The sequence below is a fragment of the Azolla caroliniana genome, unplaced genomic scaffold (genome assembly GCF_043228905.1).
Source record: "Azolla caroliniana isolate FFs.n. ecotype wild unplaced genomic scaffold, voAzoCaro1.0.p SCAF_10, whole genome shotgun sequence".
NCBI lineage: Eukaryota > Viridiplantae > Streptophyta > Polypodiopsida > Salviniales > Salviniaceae > Azolla > Azolla caroliniana.
In genome coordinates, this window is record NW_028230445.1 from 13,952,493 (window position 1) to 13,972,578 (window position 20,086).

The following is a 20,086-nucleotide window of genomic DNA, read 5'->3' on the forward strand; positions in this document are numbered from 1 at the left end:
GCTCTTGCTCCATCCTACATACATACAGACATTACATATTTCGTAAATGAATCTATCCATCTAAAGACATGAATATTATTATTAAAGAAAATAAGGGTGGCTCTCCAAGCTCTCCCAATTGTCGCAGGGCATATAGAATTTCTCGGCATCCCACAGGATATAAAACGGATCAAAACCCTCTGCTTTGACATGGTTAGACGCATGGTCGGTGAAGGGACTGAACTCACAATGGTTATTGGTGGTGAAGTCCACAGTGGAAGAATCACAACTCCTGGGTCCATCCAGACAGCTTGTGACACCTAGCATATGCATGTATGTATGTACGTATTTTGTAAGTGTGTCAGTATAAATTATTTATACGTGTGTAGGAATTGATTTTGTGTTTACCTGAATCATGATCAACAGTAACAGAAGAGACAGAAGGGGTTGTGTCCTGTGTCATTGGTGGTGGTGGTGGCGGTGGCGGCGGCGGCTGGAGGATGGCAGACGCGTTATTTACCAGCTTGGGGTACTGAAGCCCATACAGGTAGCTGGCAGTGGCCACAGTCCTCCGGAACACATGGTTCATAACTGTACCGGAAGCAGCAGCAGCAGCAGCAGCGGTGGTGGTGGTGGTGAAAGCACCGGACGCTGGAGGCAATTGCTGTGATAGAACCAGAGCAGGAGCAGGAGCAGCAGCAGGAGCAGCAGTAGTGGGAGGGGAAGCTGGCGCTGAGTTATAGAATTCATGCATCTCTTGTTTAGGCATTAGAGCAGGTCCAGTATCGGAATTAGATGTGGTAAGCACAGAATCCCTCATCATTGCCAGCCCAGACCAGCAGTCAAAGCATCTACACGCCGATGACCCTCCAAGCTCATCCCCGGCATGGCTCCACAAAAGCAGATCAGATTCATCCTTTATACTACTACTACTACTAGCCACCTCGTGGTCTGCAGCTGCAGCAGTCATGGCATGGGTGGCAGCGGTTAATCCACGACATGCACACGTGCATGTGCATGAGCAGGAGGCAGTGGTACCCATAATCCCTGGGGTGGTGCCAATATTTCGGAGATAGGTGAAGTAAGCAGGAAGGCAGTTTTCCATCTTGAACGTGATGTGGTTGTAGAAGAGGCGGCGATGATGATGATGATGCTTGCGAGGAGTGAAGGAGGAGGCGGCAGCAGCAGCGGCATCATGTTTCTCCTGCATGTTGTTATCGTAACTATATTGATCATTATGGTTGGACAATATATTATTATTATCATGTGGGAAGGAAGAGGAAGAGGAAGAGGAGGAGGAGGAAGAAGATGAAGATGGAGGAGGAGGAAGATGGAGAGGTGGGGTGGAGGAGGAGGAGGAGGAGGAGGGGGAGGGGAGGTGTGGGTGGCGGAGGCGGTGCAGATGGTAGAAACGGCCGTCCTCCCCCTCCACCAAAAGCTGGACTTGGCAGCCGCACATGGAGGCCAGTTCATGAGCTTTCTTGAAGAGGCCCTTGCATCGTTTCGAAAATGTCTCCTTGCGGTCCTGCTCCTTCCGCCTCAGTTTGCTCGGGCATACCTTCCGCCGCCCCATACCTACCACCACAGTCGTCGTCTACTACTACTACTACTACTACTACTACTACTACTACTTATAATAAAACCGACAAAACAAAGATCAATACATACAATAAATAACACACCTCCTCCTCCTCCTGTCGCCCAACCTTAAAAATCTCCTGCTCCTTCACTCTTGTAAGTGTGCGTTTTTCCTTTCCCCTTCCTTGACTTTCTCTCGCTCTTCTCTTCTTTATTTATCTCTCCTCCCCCCTCCCTCCGTGCTTTTTTTCCTTTTGCTTCCTACTAAAATAGCTATTTCATCCACATCTATACATTATGTCCGACGATAAAAAGAAAACTTGTCATGTCATGCGTCAAACTAGCTAGCTTTTCGCGTTACAGCTGCCTGGTTGTGGGAGCACGTGCGTGTGTCTAAATTGTAATGAGTGAATTTATCCAAGTATCTGTATGTGTAATGTATGTATCAAATCGGTCAGGGCATAATACAAGATGCATCTGAACAGATAAGAGTAAGGGGAACTAACAATGCTGGCTGTGAATCAAGTCACCACGCACTATAGATTTACACTATTTCCATGCATAGTCTGTGCATACATTAGTTAGCCTCTCGTTTTATCAGCACTCTCACTTCCCCAAAAACCAACTGAAGAAAACTTGAGCATGTGCCCTATCTTCGTATGCAAATCAAGCATTTTCGTCTTGCCCGTGCCCTATCTTCGTATGCAAATCAAGCATTTTCTCTACTACATGTGTTCCTCGTGAAATACATTCAACATGTTGCATTTTCTCCTTATGTAATACCAAACGCCACTATCAGGGAGTGATAATCCATAGACACCTTCAAGAAACAATATAATATGTATCCTTTCGCTTCCTTCAAGATGTTTATTCATTATTGTGCAAAGAGAGTTGGTTTCCAGGATGTCAACCCAGGGCATAGATTCCTTGTATTCTGATCATGGTGATGATCACAAAGTTCTTCAGAACAGAACTTTAATCTATTTTAAGACAATGATTTCTTGCAATGAGTTGAGTATTTCTTACTATAAGTGGATTGCAGGAAGTTGATTGAAGGACTGTAATTTGGCATCTAGTACAATGGTTTATAGAGCAGACATAAAAGCCAGGTATACTGTATTATGTGGTTAACGTTGCGTAAGGAGGTGAAACAGTGTCCAAAAAGCCAATCGAGGTTAGTATGTTCTAGACAGTTAACATATCATACATATTCTATTTATTCAACAATCCTTTCATGTCCATGACACAAAAACAACGAAGAATTTATCAAATGCATGCAATAGATTCTCATATCTCATAAATGCAGAAGAAGAAACATAAATATAATGAAACCTTTGGTATCTCATTTCTTATAATTTCTTATATTAAGCACCCAAGGGTCTTTGAAAAGAAGGGCAGACACCATGTGTGCTAATTCCAGGATAGCTAACAAAACTCGCTCAGACAAGTATCTGGGAAGCTGTAATAAGAATGTGCCAAAGTTACTAGCAAGACCTTGGCTCATTCTTGAGAAAGGATGTTTTATTTTATCATGAGCTTAAATTAAAGTAAAGGTTTAAGTTTTATTCGAATCAATTATAGTGAAATCCAATTTGACAAGAAATCACAAAGGCATAAAAATAAAGTTCCCTGGAAAAGCAGAGTCATGCATTTTGAGAAACGAAAACCATGATTCCATTGCTGGAACCCTATCGTTCCTCGAAAACTATCTGAAGATGCTGGAGCACAAATGGCATGCTAGATGTCACAAGCAACCACATCAAAGTCATTTTGGAAACAAACCAACCCTTTCTGATCCAAAACCATTCGTAAAAAGCCTACATGTGACATGTGGTAAGAGCAAAGTGAATTTGGAACCTCACATACCGTTTATTCAGACTCTTAAACATAGATTGTGTACTGATATCAGGCTACTTTCCCCATCTTGATAATATCAACAATCCAATGACAGAGAAACAGAGAGATGCAAATGTTACAACTACAACCAGAAATGCATAAATTTGTTTTGGCAATTTGAGGACTTCCTGTATTCGTTTTAGGCCTCTATCAATAAGTGGAGCAAGGGCTGCAGCTCCAGCAACCCGGAACGGTCTCGTGACATTGTTCCCCGTCCACATCAATACCACAATCTGAACATAATAAGTAGAGACAAATGATGGGTTTATGAGATGGTATCAATAAATCCAACATAATGTGTATTGTGACATAGCTCTAATAAATCTGTGTAGTTAGCTAAAATATAGTAGTATACATGCACTTACTCCAAGTAGAGCCTGAATATTAGCAGCAGGGTTCTTGCCAGTGCTTTTCTCATAACCCAGAAACGCCAACACAAAGAATGTGGTGTAAGTTATACCATCAAAGAGACCGTAAGCCAGAATTGCTGCCAATCCCAGCTTAGCAACCTGTTCTTTCATCTTTGCAGCATTGCTCTGTATCCACACTGAGAACCATTAATTCTACACATTACATACATCTTCACTGCACAACATCCCAAATATGAGCATATATATATACATGCTGGGTGAAATTTCCTACCATTTCAACACACACAGAGAGTACACCTAGTGTCTATATAGATAGATGTGTGTATACACTATTACTCTATGTGGATGCTACTAAAACTCCATTGGTCCTTCTTTTAAGTTTTTAGAGCAATTTATGTGTGTTTTTCTTCAATGATTCGGTGATTCCTGAACCATATATGCAAGGGTTCTGTGTATTTACACCACATGGATTACATGAAATTTGTTTTCTTTTGTACATCGAGTGTGAGTGGCGGAGGTGGAGGTGAGAAAAGAAAACCTGAAGCCCATTAACTTTCGTAAAGAAACTTTGGCGTTTCGTCTCCTGCAGATGTAATCCGAGAGAAGTTGAGGTTGATAAATTAGCATGAGTTTGAGGAAATGAGGGAAAAGAAATTTACCTGATACAAGTCTGGCTGGGTTGGGGAAATATATTCATCATCAGGTGCAGAGGAGGAGGAGGAAGAAGAAGATGCATATGGCCGAACAGTCAAGCGAGTACCAGGGAGGCGAACAGAGCAACGTCGATGATGGAGGCAGACTGGCAAGGAGGGATATTGAGGGGTGCGACTGTGTGAATTTGGTGTGTAGGTCAGCACTGGCAGCAGCCCCGTTGCCATAGCTGCGGTGTATCAGTAGGTATGTATGTATGTATGTATGTTGGTTGTCTTGGCACAGACTCAGAGTTTGACGCAGCTTCCACATTATCGATATTTGAAGAAGCCAAGAAAATCATCACACCAACTGGCAACACTCAAAACTTAAATGCTAGCGGAATTCGAATCAGGTGACCAACCACCAAAGGGGTGATGACGATGCTCGACTCGGTGACACCTACCCAATGCAAGATAGCCCATGTAGAGGCCAAGGTATGTGCTCAAACCAATCACCCGTCTACAACAAAGGTGGTTGTAGCCACGGGCCATACCTAGATTATCGGTCTCTAATCGAGTCGGTCTGACTCCTACATTACGAATTGACACTTGGGTTGCAGGTCATGAATAAAGTCCAAGCTTACGTCCTTCTTCGGTAAAGTGAACCATCGATTTGAGTGCGGCGCACCGGAAAGTTCGAGGCCTATGTTTACTTGTCCCCTTCTTTCTGGTGTCGCGAAAATACGACGAGGACACAAGATCTTAAGGCAAGACCCCGGGGCCTCTGACCAGAGGATATGACATTCATGCGTTTATATTTTTAACAATTAATGGAAAGAAGAAATTTAATAATTTTTCATTAGCAAAGGAAAAGAAATTACAATATGTCCTAAGATTGGGATTCAGAAGTTTAGGTTTACTATGTTTAATAGAAAAGAAAAATTAGGGTTTTTTGAGTGTTATGGTTTCGATCAGATAAGAGAGCTAAGAAGGAAAATAAAAATAAAAAAATATGGAGAGAGGATGAGTGTAAAAAAAAAATGGAATATATATGGAGTTCTCCGTTGATCATAGTCTTTCGTGTTACTTTGCATGTCCACTTTGAGTTGCATGGCCTCTACTTTTAGTTGCATGGCCTCTACTTTTAGTTGCATCCATTTTTAGTTACATGGCTTTTTCTTTTAGTTGCATGCGACCGTCCACATGACCTTTACTTTAGTTTTCTTTAAATTACTTTAATTAGCCACATGATCCTATCATCTGTCCGTCTCGATCATCGCCCATCCAATCCGTCTGGTCCGCGTCCAGCCTCGTCCGATCACCGGTTCTGTCCGATCGCCGATTATCGGATCCGCCCGGTTTCCGACACCATCCGATTGCAGATTTCGCCGATTCCGGTCCTTTTACCAGTCGGTTCCAGATTGCTTTCCGGCCGATTCCAGTTTGCTCACCGGCCGGTTCCGGATTGCTTACCGACCGGTTCCGGTTTGCTTACCAGCCGGTTCCGGATTGCTTACCGGCCGGTTCCGGATTGTTGTCCGGCTGATTCCGGTTTGCTTACCGACCGGTTCCGGTTTGCTTTTCGGCCGGTTTCGAATTACTTACCGACCGGTTCTGGTTTGTTTTACGGCCAGTTCCATTTTATTGCCAATCGGTTTTTGGGAACTTGGCCACATTCATCTATCTAGACAAAGTGGCCAAAGTGCTCTTAGCACAAATGAAAAATGAGGGATCTTAATGTGCTTACATAGCCAGGGCCTTAAGTTTCCTATCTATGTGGGATACTTCAAAATTCTATTTTCCCTATCTTCTCAAGCTTCATGTCCACCTAACTTGATATGTAGTTGTCTATTTTGTATGTAGTAAAATGCGTTTTGAAACTCTTGAGTACATCAATATTTCTATAACAAGCTACTAATCTAATCTAAAATAATTAGTTCATTATTTTTTTACATAGTGTGTGAAGATTCACACGACATTCGCCCCCACCAAACCTTCACATCCACCGGTATGTGCCAATTTAAGTGAGGCTCCACTTTTGATTACTTTACTTTTTCGTCGATGCTCAAGACAGAATCGTCAAAAGCTTCGAATCCAATTTCTATTCTATCTCTTCTCTTGAAGATCTTGATTCTTTTACCGGCAATTGGCAAGTCAAGTGGTGTACCATCCAATTGTACTAAATGATATGTTGCATTTTCTTCCACTTTCTTCACCACATATGGTCCAAACCATCGTTGTGAAAATTTTCAAGCTGTACTATGTTGGTTGTCTAGGCTACTATCATAGACTAGCACCCAATCTCCTTCAACGATTTTCCTCGGGCAAAGTCGATGTCGTTTATCGAAGTCTTTCTTGTTCTTTAGTCGCGCTTTAGCCACTTCTATATCTTCCAAATTCCGCTCCAACTAACGAATCCTCAATGCTAGAAGATCTTCTCTACTTATCTCATCTTACCATGGCAATGCAAACCATGAAATAATACTTTGTTCTACAGGCATTATCGGCTTTTGTCCGAATATGAGCTCTGTCGGCATGTATCCTGTCACCGTGCTATGAGTAGTCCTGTCAGCCCATAGTGCAAATGGCAATAGACGCGACCATTCTCCTATTTTCCCATGGCAAGCTTTCACTAGAGCCTTCACAATCGGTCCATGTCCACGTTCCACTTTCCCATTTGCTTTCGGATTATACGCCATGGTAAGAGATAATTTGATTCCCATCCTAGAGAAGAATTCTCTAGCTTCATTGGCGTCTAGCTCGCCTCTATCAGCCACTATCTTGCCGACACATCCATATCTGCAAATAACATCTTCAAGAAGGAATCTGCATACCGATGATGTCTCCTTAGTTCTCAATGCTCGCCCTTCAACTTGATTGGTAAGATCCTCTCTCACGAGCACAAGATACTTCATCTGCCATCCCCCCATTGGCATCATCGCGATGTCCACCATCCACTTGTAATGCATAGCCAACGAGTAAGTCGGATGAAGTTCATCTCGATGGCGAATATTCGAAAACATCTGACATTCCTTACATGTTTCCACATAAGTTGCTACATCTTTGTAAATGCCCGGCCACCAATATTTCTCCTTAGGCTTCGCAAACGTAGCCCATATTCCTCGATGGCCTGCAAAAACACTATCATGAAATTCAGACATTAGTTTTTGTCGGTCTTCTAGCTTGCAGACAACTCTCATTGGAGTCCCATTCTTTTTTTTTGCATGCCTCCAAAGAGCTCCATCCTTAAGAAAATACTTGTATGCCTTCTTCCGAATTCGATGGAAGTCTTCCGGCAAGCAAAAGGGTGGGCGCCACTAGCATGTCTTCCGTCGACCATGATTCATCTTTTTGGAGAGAACTCAAGTATTTCCCGATCTCCACGAATTCGCCTTCGTAATCCTCTTCTATGAAAGTAGTCAGCACCCGAGCGTAGGAACTTGTAAAGAAATCCAAGCCAACATCCTCTTCATTAGAATGTCGATCTTCTTCTCCATTGTATCTCGCTTGTGATAGCATATCTGCAACGACATTACGCTTCCCAGTTATATGATGGATCTCTAGGTTGAGTGATTTGAGCCAAAAGCTTTGGCGGAGATTGTTATTTTCCCGATATATGCAATCCAACGCAACATGGCAATATCCAGTGTACTACAACCAGATATCATACCCAAAATTGGTAGGCAATCTGTCTCAATTATGACTTCTGCTCCAATAAGGTAATCACGATCATATTTGATTGCTGAGACGATTCCCCATAGTTCCCTCTTCACTTGGGCATACCTTCTTTGCCTGTCACTTAACACTTTCACGCCAAACCGAATTGCATATCGGTTGCAATCTTCATCTTCTTGGTTGATAACCCATCCGATTCCGATTGGACTAGTATCCACGGTCACGAAAATTGACTTGTCATATGAATAGTCCGCTTTCCGTAATGCAGGTGCCTCCATCAATAATTTCTTCAGCCTTCGGATGGCGATTGCATGCTCGCTCGTCCATTCGAACATCCGCTTCTTCTTTAGTAGACCATATAATGGCTCAACAATGTGGGCGTAGTGTGGAATCCAAATATGATAAAATGCGCATGCTCCAAGGAACCTTCAAACCTCCGTTTGGGTTACGCATTCTTCTTTCATGTCTTGGATTGCATTCACCTTGGATGGCGAAGGCTTCCGACTGTATGCTCCACACAAGTGACCTACCACCAAGATCTCTGGTTGCCCGAATGTAGATTTTTCTCCCAAAAATGTCAAATTCGCATATTCGACCCTTTGGAGCACCTTCTCGCAATCTTTCATATGATCCACGACGAACTTTCTACATCCATCCTTATCTTTTGATTCATCCTTCTCTCATCCGAACATCCTTTTATCGGAATATCATCCAAGAATGGCATCGTGATATCCGGGATGCAATCCTTCAAGACCTTGTTCATGGCGTTCATTATATGAGCCACCGAGTTCGTCACACCTTGAGGTAAGGTACACATCCGCACCAACCCGATAGGAGTTCTCATGGTTGTAATGTCACGACTGTCGACCGCCAACTGGAATTGATCGTAGCCAGAGTAGGGATCACCAATGGAGTAGATCGACCGACCCGCAAACACCTCAGCAATTTCATCCACACTTGGACCGATTCCAGCATTCCGAATTGTCACCTTGTTGACAGGTTGAAGATCTTGAATGAATCGCAACGATCCATTCTTCTTTGGCACCATGAACCATCTATTAGAATAAGGAGTGTTCGACGGTTCCAAAATTCCCATCCTCACCTTCTCCTTTAAGAGCTCGATCAGCTTCGGTAGGTGTGCTCTCGGAACCTGTATTAGTTTAAATTCCAAGGCACATGTGGCACCGTGAAGATCACCATCGGTTCTACCATCCTTGGATTAGCACGTCCGATTTCTTGTGGGAAAAATGTGAAAGCCTTCCCATGTCTTTCAAGCATTTCGCAGAACATTTGCTCCTCTTCAGGAAGGAGGAAATCCTCCCTTCCAACTCATAGCTTTCCCTTCGCCTCTTCAGTGAAGACGTGACCAATTGTATTTGGGTTCCTTAAGCTTGGATCTTTTGCAACTTCCTTCATCTTTTGCCAGCTATCTTCCGATAGTGGAACTGCAACTGGCTTGACCTTCCTATCCACGGTTTTATATTTTGTGTTGACTTCGGCTTCCTCTATCAAGATGCCTCGATGATATTCATCGATGATAGCATACATGTTGACGGAGTTAATCGAAATCACATGTTGATGGTGAGGATAGCTCAAGTCCATGACTTCCTCGATTTTGCCGATGGTGTCGTTAAATGAGGCTTCCTCCAGAATATAAGACACGAATTCTTCTTCTTCGATTATGCTTTCTTCTTTCAGCACCTCCTCGAAGTCTTGTATCAGACACTTTTCCTCCTTGTTGAGTGATCTTAGTTTGCATGCGCCGCTAGGTGTGACGCATGTTGCTTCTCTTTGCAATCCACGCACTCTGCTTCCTTGTGGGGACTTATGATTGCTCGGACTATTTGTGCCCCATACTTCAATAGTTCACTTTAAAAATCTGAGGATTCACCTCCAAGGCTATCTCAGTTCCTTTCGTGATTAGCTCGCACCATTAGGAATTGAACAGATCTTTTACTATCAAGACTCTTGACGCGCACGAAGGTTGCTCCATTATCGAACACCTTGGTCTCCATCCGGGACGATGTTATATACGGTTGTCCTAGGATGACAAGATGCGAAGCCGAGTCTTGCACGAAGAAGTGTTGATCAATCTCCACATCCCCGATCGTGACTTTAACGTTGGGGCAAGCTCCGTACAAGTCCTCCGTAGCCTTCGTCGCCGCTCGAATCTTCCATCCGTGGTTTGTATTAATCGGCCATCTTCCTTTCTTGTAGAACTCGGTCAACATGAGGTTAATCTCCGAGCCATGGTCAATCAAGGCTACCACGGTTTCTTTCTTCTCCCTGATCTTCACCGGCTTCTACGTTGTCGCTCTTGCCCAATGAGGTCGAGAGTAATGGCTATCTGCCACCACTTCTTCTTCCTCCTCCTCTTCCAATCTTTCCATGGTTATGGCACTTGTTTTCACCTCCTCTTCATCAGATTGTTGCCGCTTCCTTTTAATAAGGTCCACAATAGTATCATGGAACTCCTTCTTCACGATCCCAAGCAGTTCTCTCAAAGTAAGGTCAACATGACTGTCTAAAACCTTCTCCTCAAGGATCTTCCGCAAGTCAGTTGTTTGTTCTATGTCCGATCTTAACTTGTAAGTCGGTGCCACTCGTTCTTTTCCTTTCTTCGTTGATTCTTCGACCTCGTTCTTTTCCTTGCTTCTCCTCAAAGCCTTCAGGTTGTTGCATGTAAATTTCTTCTTCTAGCTCCCCGTGCAGAAATGCGGTTTTGACATCCAACTGTTCAATCTCTAGGTCCAAACTGGCCGCAATGCTAAGAACAGTTCGAATGGATGTCATCTTCATGACTGGTGCGAATATTTCGTCAAAGTCGACACCCTTCTTCTGTTGGAAACCCTTCACCACTATGCGGGCTTTATACCTAGGCTTGTTGTCGACTTCTCCAGTCTTCACCTTGTAGACCCATTTATTCCTGAGTGCTCTCTTACCTTTCGACAGCTCTACTAAGTCGTAGGTGTAATTCACGTGCAAGGGTTCCATCTCCTCTTGCATCACGCTCAGCCATTTATCTTTGCTCTTGTCGGCAATGGCTTCTTCATAGCACTCCGGTTCACCGTCATCAGTCAAGAGGACGTATTGATTGGCATATGTAATCGGTGCCTTCCTTTCTTTGAGTGGGTATCTTCGTCCACTCGTTGTTGGCTCCAGTTTGGATGTCTCTGCCAACTCTTCTCTCTGCTCGGGATTCTGTTCGTCAATCGGCATCTCTAGGTTGGATAACTCCAACTCATATTCATCAATTGACTTCAACAGTTCTACCGACTCTGACTCATAGTCTGTCGGTCTTTCCGAGTCGACCGACTCAGATTTGGCTCTGTCAGCCATTTGTCTCCTTATAGCTATCGGTGACGACTCACTTGGCCTTGTAAAGATTCAAACTCTTGACACGACCATGTTATAATCTAGTATTATGAGTTAACCAAGATATCTAGTACATAGTTATGTATGTAATTGGTCCTTATTATTTTGCTAGCATCATGTGCATAGTTGCTCCCTTGTAGTATTTACACTTGGCACATGCATACATACCTACATGCTCTATTGTAGATTCACATGTGTGCAACAATTATGCATGCCATGTAGTATAAATAGAGGAGTTCACCTTGAAGGAATTCAAGGTGAACAACACCAGTTATGGAGTCTTTCCTTTAATACTATCTTCTTTCTTGTCCATTTGGTTATCTTCTTGCTTGTCTCTTGAGCTTATGATCCGTGACACTTTGTTCACCTTCCCATCCTCATAGCTCTTCCCCTCATAAGCCATAGCTATGTCCGACTCAACTAGTGAGTTAGGCCAAATAATGGTAGCCTTACGACAACTACAACTTGAAAATGAAGCTCTTCGAAATTCTTTACAAGAACTTCAAGTCAGTACCTCCCTATCCTCACAACCCCCGAACCCTAGTCTCCCACAACAACCTAGCCTAGAGCCCGATCTTCTACCAACATCTAGCCTAGCTTCGTCACAGTTTCTTGAGCCTAAGGTTAGCCTCCCAGAAAAATTTGATGGAACGAGGTCGCGTTTCCGAGGGTTCATCAACCAAGTTCGACTTATCATTCGGCTACAACCTCAACGTTATGGAGATGGTCTTTGACAAGTCGGCCTTGTGGGCACCCTTCTCTCCGGTCCGGCCCAAGCTTGGTTTGCACCATTGGTAGAAACCTCGTCACCTCTATTGGAGAACTTTCCCGCCTTCCTCGCCGAGTTAGAGGCCACATTTGGAGAGACGGACCGACGATGTACAACTCTTAACAAGATTTATGCACTCGAACAAGGTTCGCGTGCAGCTTCGGTCTATGCTTTAGAATTTCAACAACTAGCATGTGACGTCAATTGGGATGATCAAGCTTTAGCTGATCACTTTCAACGCGGCCTTCAAAGCAATGTCAAGAATCTTCTCTTAAACTTTCCGAAGCCCACCTCGTTATCCCAAGTGATTTCACAAGCAATCCATTGTGACAATCGTCTTTTCGAATTTCGCCAAGAAGAGCGCCGGACTTGGGTTCCACCTCATTCACTTCCACGCCACGCCCCGGTCATACAACCCCAGGCATCCTCACACTCGCCTACTTTGGCAGATGCTCCTATCCCCATGGAAATTGATCAAGCCCGATTTTGGCCATTGACTGATGCTGAACGACAATTTCGGCGGGCTAATGGCTTGTGCATGTATTGTGGCGCCTCCGGTCATGTCGTTCGCCATTGTCCTAGGAGTACTCGCCCACAATTCCATCGAGCTAACGGACCCCAACATCCGGAAAACGACATCATTCGATTGCAGTAGGAGCCATGTAACTGGACATCTCCCGTCGCCCACATTCTCTTGGTTCCATTGCCGGACCATCAGGCAATTTCACATTGGAGGTATGGCTTTCGTTTAACTCTAGTTCCATTCAGTCTGTTGCTTTACTTGATTCTGGGGCATCTTCTTGCTTCATCGACGTCGCATTTGCCCAAGCACATGGCGTACCTATCGTTGGCCTCTCAAAACCTATTCCAGTTCAAGCCATCGACGGGTGCGTCCTCTCGTCAGGTGCAATTACTCAAGCTACAATCCCATTAGGGCTTCGGGTGGGCTCACACCAGGAGGAGCTCGCCTTTTACCTCATCGCATCTCCTCGATATCCGATTGTCTTAGGACTAACGTTGTCATGATATGGCAAGACTCGAACCCATGACCTTATACTACATGGGTCGAGCTCTTGACCATTAGACTATACATTGTAATGCATAGAATATTATTTTCATTTATGTTTTATTATAGAAAATTGATGTATATTCCAGATTTCTCTGGAACATTCTAGAAACTTCAGGAGTATTCCTTAGAACACTATAAAAGGAGGCACAAGGCATTATTTCGAACCAAATCGGTTCAACGCCAGTCTTAAGCCTCCTAGCTATTGTACATTTTCTTCACATAATATATATCTTTTCTTATCATCACTCTCTCTCTCTCTCTCGATCTCTCTCTCCCTCCCTCTCACTCACTCTTTCCTTCTCTCGAGAGTTCTTCACCTCTCTTAGTACTAATACTTCTTTTAGTACTAATTCCTTCTCTGTCTTAGTACTATTCCTGACAGTTTGAACCGATTTGCCTACCTTCTATCTCTCTTATTTCCTACTAATATCTTATTCCTCTTTTCTTTCATCCCATGGCCACTGTTAGCACTTAAGAATATCAATATGTTTTCTCGGAATTTCAATGCTTGAAAGAGAAGTTCCATGCTTTGGAACAAGAAAACCAACGGTTGCTGGGGGATCTTCAGCAAATCTCCTTAGAAAAGCAGCAAACGCAACAACAACATGGGGAACTTGCGTTACGCGTGCAACAACTCGAAGCAACCATCGTAGCGATGCAACAACAAGGGCCCAAAACACAAGGGATTCATAAAGAACCCAAGATTGGCCTTCCCACGAAGTTCGATGGAACGCGATCGCAGTTTAGAGGGTTCCTTAACCAGGTACGATTAGTTATTCAAATGCATCCTTCCCGGTATCCCACCGATGCATCACGAGTGGGTTTAGTAGGCACTTTGTTAAGTGGCTCAGCGTTGGCATGGTTCGCTCCACTATTAGAAAAGGAATCCCCGTTACTCAACAATTTTGAAGAGTTTCTAGGTGAGTTTAAAGCATGTTTCGGAGATACTGACAGCATCAGGACCGTAATCAACAAAATTCGGCGATTACGCCAAGGTGACCGTCCAGCCTCTGCATATGCTGCAGATTTTCACCTACTCGCCGCCGATATCCCTTGGGATGATCAAGCGTTGATGGAGCAATTCCGTTATGGTTTACGCAACGATGTCAAGGATTTACTCTTGACCTTCCCCGAAGAGCCAAAGTCCTTAGGAGAAGCAATTAGTCGCGCGGTGAGATGTGACAACCGCCTCTTTGAGCGACGTTCGAAACGACAACTACAGATGCCGAGGGCAAGATCAGAGCCCACCTACGCCTCAGTGGTAGCAAGACCTTTTCCGAGGGAGTCATATAATGCTCCTCCAACGAATACTCCGACTCCGATGGAGATTGACACTACACGTCGTTGAGGGCCATTATCCGAAGAAGAAAAGCAGTGACGCCGTACAAATCGACTATGTCTTTACTGCGGTGGACCAGGACATATTGCAATAAATTGCCCCCATAGGCCAAGAAGACAGGTAAACCAAATAGTCGCTAGTTCTAATTGTACTAAACCCGAGCCTATTTCAGTAGGGATATCTGATAGTCCTAATAGTACGAATAGCCCAGATCTAGCAAACAGATTTGATGTCCTTAGTCAGTTAGAAGAAGAGTTAAACGACTAAGTCCAGCCAAAATAGGAGCCGTTTGGTTGGACAACCCTAGATCTGTGCAACCCATTAGTGGTTCCATTCCCTCTAAGCAAGTTAGTGATGTGTTCGTAGCCCAAGTAATAGTTAGTACTAAAAGTACCCCTCCAGTACATGTCCTAGCACCCCTAGATTCCGGAGCTAACTCTTGCTTTATGGATAAGAAATTTGCTCAAGCTCATAAGATATCCCTAAGAAAACTCTAGTGTCCAGCCTCTGTAGTAGTCATTGATGGACGTCCCATTGCTTCCGGAAATATCATAGAAGAGTTAGAGCCCATTAATATTGTCCTAGATAACTTAGCATGTGTTGGGAGACAGGTCCCTCCGGATGGGAAGGGAGAAGAACAGTGCCGATGAACAAACTCGGCCGAGGCCGAAACGGTACGAGGAGCACCCGGCTACGGAGAGCCGGATGATACAGGCCCGGTATGAACCGGATGAGGAGTACCCGGCTACCGAGAGCCGGATGATACAGGCCCGGTATGAACCGGATGAGGAGTGCCCGGCTACGGAGAGCCGGATGCCGGATGAGGAGTACCTGGCTACGGAGAGTCGGATGGTGCAGACCCGGTATGAACCGGAGGAAGAGACATATTCGTAAATATGTTTCTGAGAGCCCATTCTGGCTATATTTGTAAATAGCCGAAAAGTCATATTAGTATAAATATGACTTAGGGCAAAACTAATTGTGTTGTTGTTACTTTTCTTGTTGGTGCAAGAAGAAGAGAGAGCACGTAATAGTGTACAGAGTGAGAGAGAGAGAGAAAGAGGTCGTTGCCTCTGTTGTAACCGTCGCCTACGGCGAAGATCGTGAGCACGAGGTCGTTGCCTTTGTGAACTCACTGTTTTGTACATTCCAACTTAGTGATAGTTTGCAGCCTGTGGGCTGCCGTAGTTTTTCCCTCTTTGGGTTTTCCACATAAACCTCCTGTGTAGTGTGTGTATATCTTCCTCTCCTTTGTGTCGTGTTTTACTTCCCGTTTTCTGTGTATCATTCTACGCTCGGTTGTGGCCGAGCGTCGTGCATAAGGAACGTTAGGTCCCCGTCAAGTGGTATCAGAGCAAAATCGACACAGAAAATGGACAAATCATTTGGCGGCATGTTCAAGCTCACCGGCTCCAACTATTCAGTATGGAAGTCGAAGATGAGGGACATGCTCGTTGTTAAAGACCTTTGGCTGCCGGTTCAGTTCGGGGACAAGAGACCGGACAAAATCGACGCCGCGATATGGGAGGTGATGCACATGAAGACAACGGCGTACATACGGTGCTTCATCAACATGAGCCTATACAACAACTTCAATGAAGAGAGCAAGGCTGATGAGCTCTGGGAGAAGATCGGCATAATGTTCCAAAACAAAAATGTTGTTAATCAGGTTTCGGTATTCCGGAAGCTAGTAAGACTCCGGTACCAAGATGGCTCCAGCATGGCGGAGCACATGAATGCCTTCCAGGGGCTGATACACCAGGCAACTTCATTGGAAGTACCTCTCGTGGATGAGGTACTTGCGCTACTTCTGCTCGGTTCCCTCCCGGATAGCTGGGAGACGTTGGTTGTCACTTTGGGCAACACCGGGCCGGAAGGAAAACGGTTATCCCTAGCAAGAGTAAAGTCGAGCTTGCTAGATGAGGAGGCGCGTCGGAAAGACAAAGATACGAGCTCCGACTCCAAAGCGCTTCTTACCAAATCGGAACGTGGAAGACATAGAAACCGTAGTCCCCAGAACCGGGAGAAGTCGGGGACACGGTCAAAGTCAAGGGGGAGGCCTACTTGCTTCTATTGCGGCAAGCCGGGACACTTCCAAAAGAACTGTCGGCATTTCCGTAAAGACAAGGAAACCGACGGTACCGATTCGAAGCAAACCTCAGACCAGAACGGTAAAGACCGAAAGGGGCCGGACCGGAAGGGAACGACGGCAATCGCGGCAAGTGAAGAAGAGTTGATGCTCATCACCGAGGAGTGTGAGATAAACCTTGCCGGCGACGAGATGACCTGGGTGGTAGACTCCGGAGCATCGTTCCACCTTACCCCAGACCGGAAATGCTTCTCATCCTACTCAGCCGGTGACCACGGTTGTGTCCAGATGGGGAATGAAGGTACATGCCGGATTATCGGCATAGGAGACGTGTGGCTGTCAACACCAACCGGATGCAAGTTGCTGCTGAAGGACACGTTCCGGAAGTTCGTCTGAACCTGATATCAGCCGGTCGGCTAGATGATGAAGGCTACACAGGTAGCATCCGGAATGGTGTCATGAAGTTCAGCAAAGGGAGCCTGATTGTGGCTCGGGCCCGGAAGGTAAACACACTGTACCTGATGAATGCCCGGTTATGTCCGGAAGAAGTGAACGTGGCATCCGACACTGCCGGTGAGCTGTGGCACAAGAGGCTGTGTCATATGAGTGAGAAGGGGATGAAGAGGCTTGCAGACGACAACCTTATTCCAGTGAAGAACGTGCACTTAGAGAGGTGCACTGATTGTCTGGCCGGTAAGCAGAACCGGACCTCCTTCCGACCAAGGCCACCGATGAGACGTAATGCACCACTGGAGTTGGTGCATACGGATGTGTGTCAAGTAGACACGAAGTCACATGCCGGAGCGCAGTACTTCGTAACGTTCATAGATGACCACAGCCGGAAGCTGTGGGCCACACCGTTGAAGACAAAGGATCAGGTGTTATCCGTCTTCAAAGAGCTCCACGCGAGAGTGGAAAGAGAAACCGGCCGGAAGCTGAAGGCGGTTCGAGCAAATAACGGAGGAGAGTACCGGGGGCAGTTCGAGGAGTACTGCCGCTCGAAGGGAATCCGACTCGAATTTACCGTGCCGAAGACGCCGGAACTAAACGGACTGGCCGAGAGGATGAACCGAGAGGATGAACCGGCACTGTCGACGGCGACATACGTGATAAATAGATCACCCTCAGTACCCTTGGACGGAGACACGCCACACAGAGTGTGGACCGGTAAGGAAGTATCCTACCGGCATCTGAAGGTGTTCGGGTGTCTCGCTTACGTGCATGTAGCTAAGGACCGGAGAGGTAAGTTAGATCCAAAGACCCGGCCATGCATATTCCTCGGTTACGGTGACGATGAGTTCGGCTACTGAGTGTGGGACCCGGTCGACAAGAAGGTATTCCGGAGTCAAGATATTATCTTCATGGAGGACAAGACGCTCGCCGACTGGGAGTCGGAGAAGAAGATAATGAACTCCGAGTCGACCGGTAAGGATAGACTCTACGATGAGCAGACCCAACCAGCAAGAGACCAGTTAGCACTCGAGGAACCAGCCGGTTACGGTGAGGATACCGAACCGACAGAAGAAGAAGAAGAGGAAGCTGAGACCGGAACCGGCCAAGACCCCGAATCGGATTCGGATGAAGAGCACATGGATGAGCCGGTCACCGAAGCCCAAAGACGGAGATATCCTCTCAGAGAGAGAAGGCCCCCCCGGAGATTTCCGGATGCAGAGCATGTTCTGCTGACCGATGAGGGGGAGCCGGAAAGCTTCGAAGAAATGAAGGAAGACACCTACATGGGAACCATACATACGAATTGGTGGACCTGCCGAAAGGAAAGCGGGCACTCCGAAACAAGTGGGTGTACAAGTTGAAACCGGGAGATGCCGGCAACCCTCCGAGATACAAAGCAAGGATCGTGGTGAAGGGGTTCCAGTAGAAGAAGGGCGTGGACTTCGACGAGATATTTGCCCCTGTAGTAAAGATGACCTCCATCCGGACGGTGTTGAGTATAGCAGCAAGCATGGACCTTGAGGTAGAGCAGCTGGACATGAAGACGGCATTCCTTCACGGCGACCTTGAAGAAGAGATCTACATGCAGCAACCGGAAGGATTTGTGGAGAAAGGGAAGGAGCACCTGGTATGCCGGTTGAAGAAGAGCCTGTACGGAATTGAAGCAGGCTCCCCGGCAATGGTACCGGAAGTTCGACTCCTTCATGACCGATCAAGGGTACCACAAGACACAGGCCGATCACTGTGTGTTTGTGAAGAAGTTCGAAGGAGGCGACTTCTTAATACTCCTCCTGTACGTAGATGACATGTTGATCGTCGGACGTGACCAAGTCAAAATACGGATGCTGAAGAAGGCTCTCAACCGGACCTTCTCAATGAAAGACTTGGGTCCGGCAAGACAGATGTTGGGGATGCACATCATTCGGGACCGGTTAAAGAAGCAACTATGGCTGTCACAGGAGAAGTATGTGACAAAGGTGCTTCACCGGTTCAACATGTCAGAAGCGAAACCTTTCGGATCGACACTTCCGGCAAACTACAGGCTATCCGGCAAGCAAAGCCCGAAGACGAAAGCAGAGAAGGCGGATATGATGAAGATTCCATATGCCTCTGCCGTCGGGAGCTTGATGTATGCTATGGTGTGTACCCGACCGGATATAGGATACGCAGTCGGAGTGGTGAGCCGGTTCATGAGTAATCCCGGCAAGGAGCATTGGAACGCGGTCAAATGGATACTCCGGTATTTGAAGGGCACTTCAAATATGTGTCTCCGATTCGGCTCCGGAAAACCTCAACTGGACGGTTTCACCGATTCGGACATGTCGGCTGATGTGGATACCAGCCGGTCTACATCCGGGTATGTGATGACATATGCAGGGGGAGCTGTTTCGTGGCAGTCGAGGCTGCAGAAGACGGTTGCATTGTCAACCACAGAGGCGGAGTACATGGCGGCTGTGGAAGCCGGCAAGGAAATTTTATGGATGAAGGACTTCATTGGAGAGCTCGGTATACGGCAAGAGGAATACCGACTCTACTGCGACAGTCAAAGTGCCATCCACCTTGCTAAAAATGCGGCCTACCATTCCCGGACGAAGCATATCCAGCGGAGGTATCACTGGATCCGGGAAAGAGTAGATGACCAGGAGTTCGCACTGACGAAGATCCACACGGACGAGAACGGGTCAGATATGCTGACCAAAGTGTTGACACCCGACAAGCTGGATGCATGCCGGAAGAGAATCGGACTGGAAAGACACCCCATGCCGGAGTGAAGGGGGAGTTTGTTGGGAGACAGGTCCCTCCGGATGGGAAGGGAGAAGAATAGTGCCGACGAACAAACTCGGTCGAGGCCGAAACGGTAC

At 46.0% G+C, this 20,086-nt stretch overlaps 1 protein-coding gene across 2 annotated transcripts; it reads right to left on the reverse strand.

The window, feature by feature from the left end:
* Window positions 1-3,214: 3,214 nt before the first annotated feature.
* Window positions 3,215-4,752, reverse strand: LOC147859094 (uncharacterized). Of its 2 annotated transcripts, none has more exons than XM_087325339.1 (4): window positions 4,484-4,743; window positions 4,363-4,407; window positions 3,819-3,989; window positions 3,215-3,686 (listed from the first exon to the last, which is right to left on the reverse strand). In XM_087325339.1, the coding sequence occupies exons 1-4, from the start codon at window positions 4,700-4,702 to the stop codon at window positions 3,468-3,470; spliced, it is 654 nt and encodes a 217-aa protein (XP_087181465.1). In that variant the 5' UTR covers window positions 4,703-4,743; the 3' UTR covers window positions 3,215-3,467. The 2 variants fall into 2 exon arrangements, with proteins under 2 accessions (XP_087181465.1, XP_087181466.1); XM_087325340.1 differs by having other exon boundaries at window positions 3,367-3,686; window positions 3,809-3,989; window positions 4,484-4,752.
* Window positions 4,753-20,086: the final 15,334 nt, after the last annotated feature.